This window comes from Ursus maritimus, unplaced genomic scaffold (assembly GCF_017311325.1).
Source record: "Ursus maritimus isolate PB19 unplaced genomic scaffold, ASM1731132v1 scaffold_20, whole genome shotgun sequence".
NCBI lineage: Eukaryota > Metazoa > Chordata > Mammalia > Carnivora > Ursidae > Ursus > Ursus maritimus.
The window spans coordinates 21,386,233-21,405,495 of NW_024424453.1; the positions used below are offsets into that span (position 1 = coordinate 21,386,233).

Below are 19,263 nucleotides of genomic sequence, written 5' to 3' on the forward strand. Positions count from 1 at the left end.
CTGGCTGTCTCTATCCTGTCGAATAAATAAATAAAATCTTTAAAAAAAAAGAAAGAAAATGGGACCGATTCCTTGATTTCTCGTTCTTCTGTCTCCTTGTTAGTGTATAGAACTGTAACTGATTTCTGTGCATTGATTTTATATCCTGCCGCTTTACTGAATCCCATGTGAGTTCCAGCAGTTTTGGGGTGGAGTCTTTTGGTTTTTCCACATAGAGTATCATGTCCTCTGGGAAGAGTGAGAGTTTGACAACTTCTTTGCGGATTCGGATGCTTTTTATTTCTTTTTGTTGTCTGATTGCTGAGGCTAGGACTTCTAGTACTATGTTGAACAGCAGTGGTGAGGGTGGACATCCCTGCGTGTTCCTGATCTTAGGGGAAAAGCTTTCAGTTTTTCCCCATTGAGGATGATATTCACTATGGGTCTTTCCACAGATGGCTTTTATGATATTGAGGTATGTACCCTTGATCCCTACACTGTGAAGAGTTTTAATCAAGAAAAGATGCTGTACTTTGTCAAATGCTTTCTGCATCTGTTGAGAGGATCATATGGTTCTTGTCCTTTCTTCTATTAATGTGGTGTATCCCATTGATTTGTGGGCGTTGAACCATCCTTGCAGCCCAGGAATAGATCTCACTAGGTCATGGTGAAGAATACTTTTAGGGCGTCTGGATGGCTCAGTTGTTAAGTGTCTGCCTTTGGCTCGGGTTAGATCCCAGGGTCCTGGGATTGAGTCCTGCATCGGGCTCCCTGCTCAGTAGGGAGCCTGCTTCTCCCTCTCCCACTCCCCCTGCTTGTGTTCCTCGCTGTGTCTCTCTCTGTCAAATAAATAAAATCTTAAAAAAAAATTCTTTTAATGTACTGTTGGATCCTGTTGGCTAGTGTCTTGGTGAGAATATTTGCATCCATGTTCATCAGGGATATTGGTTTGTAATTCTTTCTGGTGAGGTGTTTGTTTTTGGGAGTAAAGTAATCGTTGGCCTCATAAAAGGCGTTTGGAAGTTTTCCTTCCATTTCTATTTTTTTGGAACAGCTTCAGAAGAATAGGTAAGATTTCTTCTTCAAATGTTTGGTAGAATTCCCCTGGGAAGCCATCTGGCCCTGGGCTTTTGGTTTTTGGTAAATTTTTGATGACTGCTTCAGTTTCCTTACTGGTTATGGGTCTGTTCAAGTTTTTGATTTCTTACTGGTTCATTTTTGGTAGTTTATACCTCTCTAGGAATGTGCCCATTTGTTCCAGATTGTCTAATTTGTTGGCATTATTTGCTCATATGTGCTTAAAAGTGTAATTTTTTCCTTGTTGGCTGTGATCTCTCCTCATTCATTCGTTGTTTTATTTGGGTCCTTTCTCTTTTTGATAAGTCTGGCCAGGGGTTTATCAATCTTATGAATTCTTTCAAAGAACCAGCTCCTAGTTTCATTGATTTGTTCTACTGTTCTTTTGATTTCTTTTTCATTGATTTCTGCTCTAATCTTTACTGTTTCTCTTCTCCTGCTGGGTTTAGGCTTTATTTGCTGTTCTTTCTCCAGCCCCTTTAGATGTAGGGTTAGGTTGTGTATTTGAGACCTTTCTTATTTCTTGAGAAAGGCTTGTATTGCTATATACTTCCTTCATAGGACTGCCTTTGCTGCATCCCAAAGATTTTGAAGAGTTGTGTTTTCATTTTCCTTTGTTTCCCTGAATTTTTAAAAATTTTCTTTAATTTCCTGGTTGACCCATTCTTTAGTAGGATGCTCTTTGACCTCCATGTGTTTGTGGTCCTTCCAAATTTCCTCTTATGATTGAGTTCAAGTTTCAAAACACTGTGGTCTCCAAATATGCAGGAAATAATCCCTGTCTTTCGGTACCAGTTGAAACCTGATTTGTGACCCAGTATACGATCTATTCTGGAGAGTGTTCCATGTGCACTTGAGAAGAATGTGTATTCTGTTGCTTTAGGATGAAATGCTCTGAATATATCTGTGAAGTCCATCTGGTCCAGTGTGTCATTTAAAGCCCTTATTTCCTTGTTGATCTTTTGCTTAGATGATATGTCCATTGCGGTGAGGGGGGTGTTAAAGTCCCCCACTATTATTGTATTATCATCGATATGTTTCTTTGATTTTGTTATTAATTGCCTTGTATAATTGGCTGCTCCCAAGTTAAGGGCATAAATATTTACAACTGTTAGATCTTGTTGGATAGATCTTTTTGTTATTATATAGTGTGCTTCTTCATCTCTTATTACAGTCTTTGGTTTAAAATCTAAATTGTCTGATATAAGGATTGCCACCCCAGCTTTCTTTTGATGGCCATTAGCATAATAAATGGTTTTCCACCCCCTCACTTTCAATCCAGAGGGGTCTTTGGGTCTAAAGTGAGTCTTTTGTGGACAGCATATCAGTGGGTCTTGCTTTTTTATCCAATCTGATCTCCTGTGTCTTTTGATTGGCGCATTGAGCCCATTTTACATTCAGAGTAACTATTGAAAGATACTAATTTAGTGCCATTGTATTACCTGTAAAGTGACTGTTACTCTATATTATCTCTGTTCCTTTCTGATCTGTTACTTTTGGGCTCTCTCTTTGCTTAGAGGATCCCTTTTAATATTTCTTGTAGGGCTGGTTTGGTGATCACATAAGTTTGTCCTGGAACTTTTGTTTTTTAATCACTGCTATTTTGAATGACATCCTAGCTGGATAAAGTATTCTTGACTGCGTATTTTTCTCATTTAGCACCCTGAGTATATCATGCCAGTCCTTCCTGGCCTGCCAGGTCTCTGTGGCTGGTCTGCTGCCAATCTAATGTTTCTACCCTTGTAGGTTACCAGCCTCTTGTCCCAAGCTGGGATATTCAGGATATTCTCTTTGTCTCTGAGATTTGTAAGTTTCACTATTATATGTCAGAGTGTTGACCTATTTTTATTGATATTGAGAGGGGTTCTCTGTGCCTCCTGGATTTTGATGTCGGTTTCCTTTCCCAAATTAGGGAAGTTCTCTACTATAATTTGCTCAGATATACCTTCTGCTCCTCACTTTCTTTCCTCTTTTTCTGGGATCCCAATTATTCTAATACTGTTTTACTTTAAGGTGTCCCTTATCTCTTGAATTTTCCCTTCATGATCCAGTAGTTGTTTCTCTCTCTCTTTCTCAGCTTCTTTATTCTCCATTGTTTAGTCTTCTATATCATTAATTCTCTCTTCTGCCTCCTTTATCCTAGCAGTTGAACCTCCATTTTTTATTGCATCTCATGAATAGCCTTTTTGATTTCAAGTTGGTTAGATTTAAGTTCTTTTATTTCTCCAGAAAGAGATTCTCTAGGGTCTTCTATGCTTTTTTCATGTCCACCTAGTATCTTTATAATCGTTATTCTGAACTCTAGTTCTGTCATCTTATGTCCATACTGATTAGGTCCCTGGCAGTCAGTACTGCCTCTTATTCTCTTTTTTGAGGTGAGTTTTTCCATCTTGTCATTCTTGCAGAAAGTGGTCACTTTTCTATTTGTAGAGCTGCAGCTACTATTTTTTTAGATCTCTGGTTGAGCCCACAGGTGTTGAGAATGATTTGATAGCTACCTAGCTGAATTCCTGGGACCAGACAAAATTAAGGGCTCCTACTCCTCTGCCATCTTGGGCCAAGATTCTTCCTCCTGTTGTTCTTTCTTTTGGAATGAATTCTCCATCTTGGCATTTTGTCTAGGTCTCTGTCTTCTGTGTTAGGAAAGCCTGTTATGTTTCCTGCTTTTTAAAGTAATAGCTATATTAAGAAGAGGTCTGTCCAGGGCCTGACATTTCAGGAAGTATTTCTGGTGTGTGCTGTGTGCACTATCCTGTTGTATTTTGGCTCTTCTTTCCCTCAGATCAGTCCTCTGTAGTTTCTCCTTGCCTGTAGTGTGGACTGTTTGGACCTTGTCCACTGCGTGGCAAGTTTTAACCAGGTGTGTTGTGGTCTGTTAAAAGAGGCTAGGTCTTTATTTCCCCTAGAGCTGAAGCTTTGTAGCACTCTATGGTCAGTAGACTTGGTGCATTTCAGGGGGGTGGGGTGGAGTAGCAGGGTGTGTGTGTGCTGGTCTTCTAGGGGAGAGGCCTGCTCTTGCTCTCTTAGGCACACTTGCCATAGTTCAGAAGTGCCTGCAGAGAGCAGGGTGGGTGGGGCTTGGTGTAAGTGGCTCAAGCCTCCACTGTGGGGCTCTATGCGGCTCACTGAAGTCAGTCCATGCCAACTCGTGGGGGTAAAAATTGGCGTCAGCAAGCTCTCTGGCCCTGAGAAGGGAGATGTGCCTGCCGCTGTTCAGGAAGCTCTCAGAGGAGAGCGAACAGTCTCCTGTCCTTTGTCCCAGGCATCCTTCAGATCCCTGCCTTCACCCTGTGTGGGAGCCGTCTGCCCACCAGCAGCACCGTGCTCCTGTGTTTTATCGCAGGTGTGTGGTTGGATTTCAGAACTCCAAATTTTAGGGACCCAGCACGGTGCGGAGCTGCGCTGATCCTTTGGGGGAGGGTCTTACCCTGCTGTGGCTAGTGCTGGTTTGTCCCAGAAGGGTAGTTGCATGAATGCGGCAGGGCCTTGGAGTTTATGGTAAAGCACAGCAAGAAGCCAGAGTCCCAGGTTAGCTGCCTGCAGCAGGTGCCTCTGCTTATATGCTAATGGTGGCACCTGCTAGCTCTTTTGTCTAGTGAGAGGCAGTGTCACCTCTCCCAAATGCACTCTGAGAGGGGAATGGTCTCTCCCAGAGACCCAGGGGATCCTCGGACCACACTGTCCACTCCTAAGCCTCTGCCCTCCTTCTCCACAGGAGCAGTGCTATGCCCGCCTGCCCCCCCGCCCCCGCCCCAGTCGATGGCACAGAACTTCAGACATTGAGCTCTACTGCTTGTAAAAACTTACGATGATCAGCCCCTCTCGTTTTCCCCATCAGTGGTTTTGGGGAAGTATTCTTGTGCAATGCCCTGTGTGCTGCACTCACTCTGTCTTCTCTTTCCATGATCAGGGCTCCCTCCCCTCTGCAGCGATCCTTTTCTCTCCCAAATCTGCGCTTCCTATCTTCCAGACGGCCTCTTTCCTCCCTCTAGCTGTGTTTTCTCAGTCCTCAGAGCAATTTCCTGGGTATTCAGAATGATTTGCTATTTATCTAGCTGTGTTCCAGGGATGAAGCAAGCACAGAGCCCCCTACTGCTCCACTACCTTAACTCCTCCCCCTCTTATTATTATTGGGGGGGTGGGTTTAGTTTTGGTTATGTTTCACTGTCTTCCAGATCACCGATCCATTCTTCTGCATCCTCTTATCTGTTGGTTTCTTCTAGTGTATCTTTCATTTTATTTTATTCAGCTGTGATTGGTTCTTTTTAGTATTTTCTTTTTGTTGAAATTGTGGATGCATCCACTCTTCTCTCCAGTCCAGTGAGCATCTTTATGACCATTACTTTGAACTATCAGGTAGATTGGTTTTCTCCTTTTTAGTTTTTCCCCCCATGATTTTATCTTGCTCTTTCATGTGAAGCATATTCCTCTCATTTTGCTTGACTTTGTGTTTCTCTGAATTAGTTAGAATAGGTACTTCTCCTAAATTTGGAGAAATGGTCTTGCATGTGGTTTTCACCTTGTGTAGACGGTGTATGCCTGGCAACTTCGTCTGTCTAGACTTGCTGTGGCATGGGCCAGGTTCCTAGAGCACTCCAAGATGGGGTTGCCCTTGGCGGGATGCTGAAGCGGAAGTGGGCATGGTGTGGGGTGGTCCTGTGAGTCTACATCCAGACAGAACCTTGGCAGTATAGCTAAAGCCGATGTTGGCACAGGCCGTGGCAGTCCTGGGGCTCTCCAAAGGGCCCCCTGGCAGGACAGCTTAAGCTAGAGTGAGTACACACCAGGCTGTCCTGGTGTGCACCACGCTGCCTTGGGCCGATGGGTGTAAGGGGTCAGGGCCTCACCGTAGTACCTGGACCCAGCTCCCGTCTGTGATTATGAAGGTGGAGGCTAATGTAAGTGGTTGCAATCACCAGTCCCTCCAACCCAGAGTTCCAACAGCTCCCCTGCATTTGGTAGAGTTCCAGTGCCGAAATTTTTATATTCTCATTGCCCTTTTAAATGGCAGTTTTCTGTGCCCCAGACAGTCAAATCTGTTTAGTCTTTAGTAGTATTCTGCCCCACTGCGACAATGTCAGTGTTGGAGTTTCCCTTTGTTGCGGTCTTGTCCCTCTTGCCATTCTCCATGTGGTCTGTCTTGTGCAGCTGTCGTTAGCCGTCTTCGGGAGAAACTGCTCTATAAATATGTGTAGATATGGTTATGTCCATGGAGGGGAGTTAAGGGTCTTTACCTTGCCATCTTGGACCCCCCCCAACCTGCTGAAAATATTTAAGTGTCAGCTAAAGTCAGCTGACAGTTGAATCTTCTCCGTCCGCTGGTCAAACTAGTGCTAGACCCAATCACCAAGGATGCACATCTGGTTGGCTGTAGTCCTTTGGTCCCTTGTTATTCAAACTGTGGCCTATGGGTAAGCAGCACGGCCATGACTTGAGAGACTCTATATCCAACAATTTCCTCTGGAACCAGAATCTGCATGGTAAAATGGTCTGAAGTTCTGAGGAAAATGTGAAATGAAACAGAAATGCAGACTCAGATTGTGTCCAGAGTCTCTTTCATTCCCAAGCTCTTCATCTGCATCACGCTGACCCTCCCCTCAACACTTGTCTCCTGCGAGGGACCTTCCTAGGGCAGTCATACCCCACCTCCTTGGACACTTGCACATCACTGCCATTACCGTGATTACCATGCCACAGCTTGTCCCAGAGCCTGTCCCATTTCCCTCTCATCTTCGAGAAACCATGTCTTCGTCTCTGTATCCTCAGTCTGGTACATCATTACCTGGCACACAGCAGGCCTGTGATAGTTGTTCACCACCACCCCTAATTTCGGTAGAAGGCTAGGAATTGGGTAGGTCAGCTGAGGTCACTCAGCAGTCAGGGGGTTGAGACATACCCAAACTCCTGAACCAGGGAGGTACAAGTATCATTTAGGGATTTCTGTCTGTATCTCATTTTTATTCTCCCCAAGCCCACTGCCCCATTTGGGATCTCTCCATTCTTGTTTCATGTTCTGAGAACTAGTTTGTTTTTATCTAAGCTCATTAAAACAGAACTTTCATCTGTGTTTTACTTCAAAGACACACAAATGCAAATTTAATGGAATACATAATATGAATTCCACAGGAGCCAAAACTGACAATGGAAAGCCTGTTCACGCTGGACCAGCTAAATGGTGCTCTAGCTGCAGCCCGTGACGTAGCTCCGGCATCCCAGCATTTGTAAAATGGTTTTCCACTCTTGAGAGAGAGCGCGCAGAAAGGAAAATCAAAGCCCCAAAACATTTGCTTTATTAACAGCTCCAAAAATCATTTTCTTTAGTTAAAAAGATTTCTAAAACAAAGATCTGTTGTTATCACTAAGATCTTAGTGCCAGCGATCCCAGTGGGGTGGAGAGGCTGCCACTGGGTCACCAAGAGCACTCATGCTCTCTCCAGACAGCTGTTCCTGGGCCAGCTGGGCTGCGTCCCACTCATTCTGGCTTGCGCCAACACAAAGAAAACCAAGACTGTCAGCGTTGGCCTTTTTATGGATAGAAATAAAAAACTGGCTTAAACCAAAGATCATATAGGAAGCACACCTTTATCAACAGAGGAGGCAGTAGCTCACATTATGACAAAGAATCATACCAATACACATTGATAGAAAATATTTCACACAAGTCAAAGAATGCTGAAATTAAACTGGTCTGAAGCTTTGAATAAGTTCCGAGTTTTTGTATTTCACAATTTATATTTTTATTAGAGTCCACAGTCTGCTAAATAAAAGCAGTAACAAGATATTTCACAAACTATTGTACAATTTAAATCATGAATTTAATTTCATAAAAAATTAGGTGCATATCCATAGTGGCTAACTTAAAAATGCTGTTTCATCTATGGTCTAAAGTACTTTATAAGAGATTTAGTTCCAGCACTAAAAATAAACCCATCGGTATATATATTTTTTACATGTTTTACAACATAAAGTTTGTGCTCTTAATCAAAAAGATCCACAGACTAATTCAGCATGTAAAAAATGATTTTACAAAACATCAAGTCCACCTTTCAAATCCACTTTTATTTTTTTCCTCCTCACATACAGTACTCCCCCCCCACACCACGTTTCTTGCAGCTAGAGAGTCACTTGATGACGATCAGGTACCATTTTATCCCTAAAACTTTGCTGGCATCAAAATATGACAGTTAACCAGTGTTAAGTCTATAAAATATTTACATAGCACAGCACAGGAAGCTTTAAGACACTTGGCAATTAAACCACATAAAAATAAGACAAGACCCCCATACTACGTGTTCAGAATTGGCGTTCGTGGTCCCTATCTGGCGACTGTACACTGGTTCAGAAGGCAGCAGAGGCAACAGGCAGTTACTTGAGAGGACACTGAACGTTACGATCTGGAAGCACATTATGATGTTACCCCAGTGTCATGTACCACCCCACCTTTCTCCAAGGTGGTCTCATAATTCTAGAATGGCAGGTCCAGCTGATACAAAATGAGGACAGACAACACAACATTTACTCTGTGGAGATACCCTAACTCCTACTATGCGCGTGCTGTGACTTTGAACACAACTCGTCCTAAAAACTTGTCACGGTCATCCTGGTTTTTTAGGTTGGGGGATCCATCAATCTTGCACTCGACTGTTACTTCATTTACGGTACTGCTGGTAGCATTAAAGGAGACCTGGACAGCAACTAACGGCTGCAGATAGCTCACCTGGCAAATAAAGGAAAATACATGAATTCCAATTCTATAGTAACTTCGTTCACACTTTATCAGGAGTTGGTTTGTTCTGGAAAATTTAAAAAACAAGTCTTTATTACATGCTTTTTTTCTTTTGAACTGGATACTCATTTTTCACTTAAATTTTTACAGCTAGAAGGGTTTAGATGGCTATGAATGTTCCTGTGAGCACTGCATAGGTTGGGTCTCATAATCATTTTTTTGATACTCTATAATCTTGGTTTGAGTTTCCCCTTGCACCCAAGCACTACCTTACTGATTACTTAGATCTCCTAGATACTTATGGTTGCTGTGTAATTTGATGCAAATATATTCCTAACTGTATTATTATCACTGTGGTTTCTAGACACATTCCTTCACTAAAAGGAACTAAGGGGCTGATTCCAGGACTGAGACAGAGAAAGTACAAGATGAATATGGAATACCTTGCAGTGCCAGAAAGTAAGGCGGTACTCAAAGAATCATGGGACCATGTCTAAAGGACATAGGAGCCAGCGTGAAGGTCTCTCACTGGCCAAACCTGGGACAATTTTAGCATCAAAATGAATAGAACAGATCGTAAGGGTCCATGAGAATATATGGATGTAAATAAAGCTCTTTCCCAGAGCAGAATGCCAACGAGGAAAGAAAGATGGAATTAGAAAAACATCTGGGAACAATCCTATTAGTAGCTGATTCAGGCAAGAATCAACACATGCTTAAAGCTAGGGGAGAAACAGAATTGTGTAGACTCCCCAAGTATTCTCCACATGATACTTGCTGATTACAAAAGAAAAAAAAAAAAACTTCAAAGGAGAGAAACCTGGCTGATAACCACCCGAACCCCGCTTAAGTGGTCAACGTTACCATCACTACTGTGACCAATCAATGCCATGACCCTCCTGACAGGATGTTCTGAAAACATTTCTTCTGAGGCATTCTTGCCAAAAATGTACACTCTACATTTAATCATGAAAAACATGACACAAACTCAAACTGAGGAACATAAAATAGGCCAAAAGCAGTCCTGTGCTCAATTTGGAAGAGTAGAAGGGCATAAAACAGACAGAGGAACTGTTCCAGGTTATAAAAGATGTAACAATGTGATACCCTGCACCAAGAAAACACTTTTTCTTTTGCAAGAAAGGAGGTTACTGGAACAACTGGTAAAATTTCTGTAGACTGGATGATAGTATTGTATCAATGTTAATTTCCTTTGCTAACTATATTATGGTTATACAGAACGTCCTTATTTTTAGGAAAATAAAACAAGCATTAGTGTAAAGAGACACCATGTTTATAACTTAATCCCAAAGGGTTCAGGAAAAGAAATTATACATAAATGGAGACTAGTAAGACAAAGGAGGTAAAATACTAACACTTGGGAAATCTAGGGAAAAGGCCTCCAGGAGTTCTTTGTACTATTCTAGCCACTTTTGTTTCCATCTCTGTGCACACTCTATGCACATTCTAAAGAAAGAAAGAAAATGGTATTTTGAAAATAAGTTTTGAACTGTAGATGTGGGATCTCTACTTGGCATCACCATTTATATTTAAAGACCAGAACAGAGGACAGACAAGTGACATTTTAATACAGATGTGCCAATTCCCCAAGAGTCATGACCACTTACAAACTTCTCAGTACTTACATGCAGTTTTTTCCCATAATATGGAAAATATTTTAAATCTATAACTCCATTGGGAGGATAAGTTGATAGAGCTGCTGTGTTTTCACTCTGAAATAGAAAACAAGAGAAAGCTCTTTTTAGGTCACAAAAAACAAAATTATGTATTAAGGCAGTATCAGTTATGAACAGTACGGTGATTCTACAATGATGTTCCAACTGCATTAATTACAAGTACATTTTTGAGAAGAGTCATGGTAGTCCTGGTTTAAATCCTTTGACACAAACTATCCTGACTCTTCTTACATTTCCTGATCTAGCCTACAAGTTTTCCAGCAGAGTCCCTTCTAACTTATAGCCAGATCTGTTCATGCACTGTCTAAAAATCTTACCTGCCTTCCAACTACCAAATGCCAGTTCTCCAGCCACTGACAGCAGGAAGGCAGCAGTCTGGATGGGACCAATGTACTCCTGAAATGATTTAAAATAAGCAGTGGATGCCACACTGCAGAATGCAGGATTCAGGCCTGGGAGGCAGCAAAGTTTCCTGTGATTAGTAACCATAATGGTAACCAGAAGGGAAAATTATGATGCAAGTGCCAAAAACCATTAGGAAAAATTTAAGGTACTCCAAGCAAAACTCTTCTTAACCAATTTAAATACCCTTAAATTTATGAGCACATGCAAATCGAAGTAATCAAATTTACTGGTATTCCATGTATTTAAAAGACTGCTAAATGTGACAAATATACAAATTAATCATCCATAATCCAACTCATTCATGCTATTCTCTATTCTTCTTGATAAAAACAATGAGAATTCCCAGGTAACATATTCTGTATAAGACTAATTTTTAACAACTGTAACTTTCACACTACTTGAGTAGATGACAATGACCAAGATCAGTGGAAGTTTACTAAGCGTGAATTAAAATGCTTCAATTCTAGATTTAAATGCACTAATTGCTATTTTTGAAAGCACGCAGCAGAACTAAGAATCTCCCCTAAGGAGTTCTATTTTGCTTATGTAACGATAATGAGTAGCACATGTGACATACAAGTGACACAGCAAGATGACAGCACAATGCACACAGTAACGATACCCCACAAGATGGGCAAGCTCTCATGACCCAGGTCAAAGGTAGGTGGCAAGAATAGGAGATAACAAAGCTAAGAGAAGCTGCAGAAACCATTTCCAGCCCCCACCCTACATTTATACTCTGTAAAGAAAAAAGTGCCTTTCTGTATTAATTGCTTTTGTTTAACCTAATTTCTGTTAATACCTGAGCTTAATTCACAGAAAGAGATGTTCCCCAACATGTAAAGGAGATTTTCTGTGGATTACATTTTATTGAGCTGGTACTTCCAGCCAGACACCCCACGTAACTTCTTTTACGCCCAACACCCTTCTGTGGGCAGGATCAATTACCAACAGGGAAACTGAGGCTCAATTAAGGTCACCCAGGTGTGAATGACTCTTAAGTATTCTCTTGGTTTGTACCAAAAACACAATGGCAAGCTTTTACTTTATGGACTGTTGAAGTGCCCATCTGAAAAAGGATACTTTAGGGTGAAGCATACGTGTCATAGTTTTCTAAGTATCTGAATGACATCGTATTGGAAACCGAGGAGTAACTAAGTCCAAGAGTCTTATTAACAGTCACTAAGTTCCACTGAAAAAAGTTTTAAAATGAGTGTATTTTCTTAACACTCACCACCCTTAAAAGACTTGAACACAAACCAAATGTTCTAAGCAGTGTTTATCTCTGGGCAGCATTTAACCAATTTTTTTCCCTCTGCATTTTTCTGTATTCCTCCTAAATGAATAGGATTCACTTTTATAGAAAAATGTTTAAAAAAAGACATATTCCATCTTTTGCAGGAACCATCTTTTAAATTAAATGCCCAGGAGCATGTTGTTATCAATATTTCAGTATTTTCAGGACTCTTGTCTAAAACACTTAAAGCAGATCAAACTTTATGTAATACATTTGTATCTTATGTTCTTAAAAATTAAGTCAACTAAAGAATTTAAAGAACACTTGATACAGACACATGTAGTGAAAACAGCAACTATGATGTGCAGGCAATGTTCCCATCCGCTCTAGAGCCACACCTCTCAAGTGTGCGCTTCCACCTGATTACTCCTTTGTGACCAGCCTAGGAGTACAATACAATTTTAACACACTTTCTAAAAACAAACCTATTCCACAACTAAATAAAATCCCCAGCTACTTTACTTTATATGCTTTATATACATCGTCAAAAAGGAATAACAAACTGAAATTTGAGTCATGAACCGGGATTTTTCTTTACCACTTCTGCCAACTATTCTAGAAGCACAGGATACACAATAGATAAAAATCCATTTAAAACCCTAAGGGAACAGTTACATGGAGTTGTTTATACTGGCGAAAGGTTTACAGAATTGAAATCTTAGGAAAGGAGTTTACAGCTTTTGCCCTTCTGGCCAAAATGTGTTTTCCTTTCTTAGTAGTGTTGGCTCCGGAGCCACCTCTCCAGAGAGCTCTGCTCACATGCAAAGGCAGAAGCTCCTGCGTACAGGTACACGGTCATGAAATTAGCATTTCTACCTGGCCCAAGTCTAGCACCCAAGCCTCGGGAACTTTCTATGGGAAAGACTTGCAAGCAAGGAGGATAATAGAGTTACTTCTTCTGAATGTGTCTTGTAGCCATAATGTTTTCTTGGCCTAAGAGATGAGAGTTATGTGCTTAGATTTTCAGAAAGATCTGTTTATCAAGAAAAGCTCAGCTTAGATATAGCATCTGGTTTTAAGTAACATGCTGGCTGAGCTGACTCTGGTACAAGGAGGTAAAGTGCATTTGCCTATGGTTCACACATGTATACTTCAACCCAGATGAGAAACCCTAACTTTCCTGGCTTTTTATTCTAAACAGTGAATAAATATTCAAAAGAAATTATTATTAGACTCTAAAGCAGGCGTTCTCAAAGTGTGAGCCTGAGACCACCAGCATCACCAACACCTGGACACTTTAGTTAGAAATAATGCGAAGTTTGGGCCTCGCCTCAGAACTACTGAGTCAGAAACTCCGGGAATGGTACCCAACAAGCCCTCCAAGTGATTCTGATGCATTAACAAATTTGAGAACCACTGAGCAAGAAGTTTCTGCCCAAATAAGAAATCCATTCATGGCTAAAAGGAATACAGTTTTCTCCACGAACGACTTTAGAATTGATTTCAATGTAACGTTTCAAGTAAGATACTTTTGACAGATTTGGGGTTGGAATGCTTAATTTTACACAATAAAATTTAGAACTTAAAATTTTCTCCTCCGAACTCTGACCCATCATTTACATATTTGTCTTAGTTGCACTTGCAGCATGGAGAGAAAACAAAAGAAGTTATGAGATGAAAACTGCATAGCACTCTAGAAAAAAAGAACTGCCTCTGCCTTAAGGAAGGTGTACCATGTTTCATGAACTCTCAGATGCCACTGATGAACACCAATTTATGTACTATTAAAGAAAAAATCTTATGATACACTATTAAGACACCATCCATTATAAAGCCAACCCCCATTTCAATGTTATTAAGCTAGAAAAAAAATCTCAATCAATGAAATGATATGTGTAAATGTAAACACAGTGAAATCAGTGCACATGGAAAACACATCTTTTTGAATTATCATTTGCAAATAAGGGCTCTACACCCAAAGTTTGGTGGAATTTTATTCTTCTAAGACTGGCAGAGGACTAAAATGACTAAAAATCATTGACTTTTAAAATATTAAGATACACTAAAGCTTTAACAGAAGTTGGGTTATTTTTTCAATACTAACCTTTGAAATACATTCGATCCTTGGTTCTCCTTGAGGTTTTAATCCAATTATCTAAGGTAAAGAAAAACTGATTAATTGAAACATCACAAACATACATGAAAAAACCTCCTGTTGGGTTGCTGGGGATCCAGGGTGGAAGGGTTGAGAGGGATATCAACTGTATTAAAACTGTTACATATGCCTTTTAATTTTATTTTAGAGGATTAGAATGGACTTTTCAGTATAATAATCTTACCAATTAGCTGTCTTATTACTATACTGGGGCAATTTAGAAAAGTAAATCTGTTACCAAAGAACTGAGTAAAACATAGTATTGTACTTTGTTACCCTTAAAACAAGAAACAAACAGAAACCTTAAATGCTAATAGTAAGAATTACAGAAGCATAAAATGGTTTCTCATGAAAATATATTGGGTCAAACCCTCAACATATGTTTCCATAAGGCTTCCACAGAGCCTTGCTGTATCTCACATCTGTCTGTCCCACAAAATGCATACGCTGGGGAGAATCCCATAAGACACAGCACTATTCAGCTCTATGTACTGAGGCTACTTTCACGTATGTAGCATGGCAACAGACAGTAAACATCTGTTTTGTGGGAGGATCTTTTTATGTTTTGAACTTTTATGCATTTTACATGCAAATGCATGTAAAATGTAAACATTCCTCCCAAAAGAGAAGTTTTGTGGCAACCTAAATAGTACCAGCGGCATTAACGATCCTTGCCCATGTGATGACTTTGGTTTTTTCTGTATTAATTTTCCAAAGGTCAATTAATACCATGGCTAATCTTTTATGCGAGTTACCCCAAAATGAGATTAAAAAACACTGCCAGCTTCTTAATAGAAGATACTAGAAAAAAGCAGTAGCAGCAAAATATATACATACTCTGTTCATTTTCACAAGAACACAAGGGTTTCCTCTGGAGTAGCCAAACTCTGGATCATCCACACCACTGCAGGCTTGAAGTAAGGCAAGAGGAAACTGACATGCACTATAAACTGGGCCCTTCTGCTCAAAAAGTGCTCTATCAGGACAGGCTGTGAGATTCTTCTGTTCTTCTAAATCATATGCTAAAAAGGAAACATATATGTATGTGTACATAGATCAGCCAGAAACAGATCTTAAACACAACCAGGAACACATCATTGTTTGGACGACGCTTTTCGAAGACAAAAAACTGTTAAGCTTGTTCCTTTCACTTTTCACAGTTCTGAAGTTCACTGCAGTCAACAATGACACAAACTGGATTACAGAGCAATCTCTTTTCTTACCATTAGGTGGCGCCAGCCATGGCTATAGCTTTATCTGAATGCCGCCTATGCTCGTGGCCCAAAAGATGGTGACAACCTATAAACCTGTCATATCACTATGTTGTACACCTCGAAGTTTTGTACTCCCATAAAAAAAAAGATATAGTGGTGAGAACATAAAAAGGCATTGCGGCTGCCCTTATGGAGTTTACAGTACAATGGGGAAAACAGACATTAATAATCATAACTGAAGGGCCTAAAGATATGCGGTGCTAGGGCAGTCTGCTCTGTAGGGTCTGCAACAACGCGAGCATCAGCGGACACCTGTGAGTTAACGTTAACGTAGAGAAGGGTGTTATTTTTTTTATTATTTTTTTAGCAGAAACAGAGGTAACATCTTAGATAAACTCAAGTGAGAAAGGAGTCAAATGGTCACAACCTGGAGATGGGGAAGAAAGGAGAGGGAGAGATACACAATGGATTTTTGGCTGTTTGCTCCCTACTGACACAGTGTTAGGCAAGAGTGGCACAACAGTGAGCAAGCCTGATGTGCTCCCTGCCCTCAAAGAATGTGTTTACTGAGAGATACTAATACATAGTTAAAAGATACGCTGCAGCAGTACCTCAATAAGAACTACTGGTGTGTGGGTACAACTGGTACCAGAAAAAGGCCACCTAAAGTGAATTCAACCAAAACAGGAACAAAAATTTCAAAGTCAATGTGTTTACGAGAAAAGTGTCAAAAAATCTTTGGTTTAAAAAAAAAACAACTTTGGTTTCATCTTTTATTTATCAAAAATTAGATTATAATTGTAATTATGTACTCATTTAAAAGAAGGATTAAAAGATTTGGAAGATAGTGTTAAACTTCTACAACACAATAGGTACCACATGACACTCCTCACTTCCTTTTTGAAGTTGGTGGCACAATGATAAAGATCATTTTGCAAGAAATATTCCGACGCCTTCACCAATTTCCCCCAAGGGCTTCAACTGCATATACCTTTTGGTATAGGCCAGTTCATCAGTGACCATTTTTGTATTATGCCATATTCTACTTCAATACAAAATCACTCTAATGCAAGGAGTTGTAATGATGAATAGTCAGATTATGAAAAAACCCCTCCCCCCAAGTCCAAGGCATGATGGGACATGGACATAGATCACTGATCCCAGACAGAGTAACCAGACAGCCCTATACACCTGAGGAAAACCTAAAATAAGACAAAGAAAGGTCAACAGGAAAGGAAAGGGAAAGGGAAGACCTGAAAGGAAAAGACCTGAAAGGGGAAAAGTTAATTTGAACAAAACAGAACTTTAAATTTTAAGTGGTACCCTTGATGGTACCTTTTAACATGGGAATGGTTTTCCTAAAACTTAGCAATAACAACTGAAAAAGGGGGGGGGGTGAAGGTTAAAGAGTTAAAAGTAAATCCCCCAGAAAGTATAATACAGTAAAACAGAAAATGAGAGAAAAACAAGAGATCCAAGACCCAACTAACAGAATAATTTTAGAAAGAACCAGAAAATGAGCTGAGGAAATTATCAGAGTAATAATGCAAGATAATTTCCTTGAACTGGAGAACCTAAGCCTTCATCCTGAAAGATCCCCATCAAGTTCCCAGTAAAGTGGTATTTTAGAGACTGAAACAAAAACAAATTTTAGAACCCAAAGGAAATACATTTAGAAACAGAATTAAAAAACCAGCCTTGCAAAGGAGAAAAAGGCAAATACAAAAAACTAAAATTCTATATACAGCTAAACTATCACCTATAAATGCAGAATTAGGTCATTTTCAGAAATGAAAGGACTCAAAATTTACATTTCATGTCTCTTTTCTTATGAAGTTACTTGAAATAAATATACTCCATTAAACCAGGCAGTAAATTAAGAAAAAAGGCAGGAGCCAACAAACAGTGAATCCAACTTAAGTGGATAAAGAGTCCCAAAAATGACAGCTAGATAGTTAAAGGCCTAAACAGTTACTAGTACAGACTATGGTGGGAGGGGAAAGGCTCTAAGGAGTTTTCCAGAAATAAAGGGACTCAAGAGGATACCTCAAATGACAGTGTACAAATAAGGAAATCAGAAGAGTGTCTACAGATGATAGAATAAGACAAAGACTATAAAAAGGTGACCAATAACGAAACTAAAACTAGTAATTCAATTATTGAACTGGGTGAGTGGGGGAAGGTCTGAGGCACGTGAGGTAAATCCTCATCTGTCATGGCAGGAAGTAAAGATGATGAGTGATAAATCAAGAACCACCAGGAAAGTATATTTAGAGATATAGAAAAAAAATACTGTAAGAGAAAGTTCAAAACCATGAAGTTCTTTCCCACTGAACATGTATCCAGAATCAATTACTGACAACCTCCATTGCTTCCTCTCTTGCCATACCATCATTCTACTCCTCTGCATTAGTGTAATGGCCTCCCATCTAGCTTCTCTGTTTCCCCCCATAGTTCAAGAAAGCAGCCTCTGATCTTTTAAAAATTAGTCAGATGATGTTATTCCCTGCCTAAAAACCTCCAACTTGGTCAGTGTAAAAACCAAAGAACTTAACGAGACCTATACAACCTAGTCCTCCTTTACTTCCCTGACCTTGAGCTCCTCCAACTCTCACCCTGCTTACTCTATCCAGCCCCTCTACCTTCCTTGATAAACCCTGACATTGTAAGCCTCAGGCTAGTTCCCTCACCTTCAGATCCTTCTTCAAGGGTCCCCTTCCATGAGGCCTTCCTCGACCACCCTGTTGAAAATTGTAACCCTTCCCATCTCTCCCATCTCCACCTCATGTTCCTCCACAGCACTCATCACCTTACCATGCACCACTGGACTACAAACTCCATGAACACATTTGTCTTGTGTTCACTGACAGAACTTAGAAGAGTGCTTGACACAAAGGCGGCCCTCCAAAAAATATTTGTTGAGTAAATTAACAGGATTGCAGCTAAAAAGGAGGAGGACAGGAAACGTTTTCATTATAGACCTTTCTTTACTATTTGGTTTGTAAACCATGGATTATGTAGAGAGACAGCCAAGTGGATGGTGTAGGATCAAGAGGTTTTTGATTTAAGATAAGAGGAAGTTGAGGACTTCTGCATGCTGATGGGAAGGACCCAGTAAAGTGAGGCTAAATGTACAGGAGAAGGAATAGCAAATAATGCTTCCAAGGCACTGAAAGAGAACTGGTACAGGTGGCCCTAAATGCGAGGAAGGGCATCAAAGCAGGAGAAATATCACAGACAAAATGGCTGTAACTGTAGGTCTGTTTTACTGGTAAAGGGAAAACTGGTAGAACTCCCATCTGAGTACTTCCATTATTTCTTTAAGGAGGAAGGCAGGTTATATGAAAGGGAAAAGGTAACAGGTTAGAGGTTTGAGTAGAAGATGGAAATAATCCCTTCAGAGAATTATCCAGAGAAATTCAGTGGGATTGCCAGGTAGTAGGGCTGGTCTACTTGGCGAGGTGGTCAAGTATTCAGCAGCCTGCTCAGGGGGCAGGCTCAAAGAACGGGCTTCCTCCAGGAATTATAAGGTTTCATCTAGGAGAATTATGTGGCTTCATCCATGTGCACTTTATGACAAGCAGACTGACAGGTAAGGAATTTTAAAGTACTGGCAAAACTAAAAATGAAATGAAAAACCATGGAATTAATAAGCTTGGTAAAAAGGGAAGTCAGAGAGAAGGGGCTGGGATAAAATAAAAGGGTCAGTGAAGTCCAAGTCCCAATGAGGTAGAAGAATAGTGAGGGAAAGTTAAACAGGCGAACTAGGCTGT

The 19,263-nt window shown here is 40.3% G+C and overlaps 1 protein-coding gene across 2 annotated transcripts in view; it reads right to left on the reverse strand.

Moving 5' to 3' along the window:
* Positions 1–7,768: 7,768 nt before the first annotated feature.
* The window catches only part of ATP1B3 (ATPase Na+/K+ transporting subunit beta 3), a 41,127-nt gene continuing 29,632 nt past the window's right edge, over positions 7,769–19,263 (reverse strand). For both annotated transcript variants that reach the window (XM_040636731.1, XM_040636730.1), the window contains 4 exons: positions 15,114–15,298; positions 14,226–14,276; positions 10,429–10,515; positions 7,769–8,773 (listed from right to left, as the gene is read on the reverse strand). In XM_040636731.1, the coding sequence (XP_040492665.1) occupies positions 8,600–8,773; positions 10,429–10,515; positions 14,226–14,276; positions 15,114–15,298 (497 nt within the window). In that variant the 3' untranslated portion in view covers positions 7,769–8,599. The remainder of the gene's footprint in view (positions 8,774–10,428; positions 10,516–14,225; positions 14,277–15,113; positions 15,299–19,263) is intronic.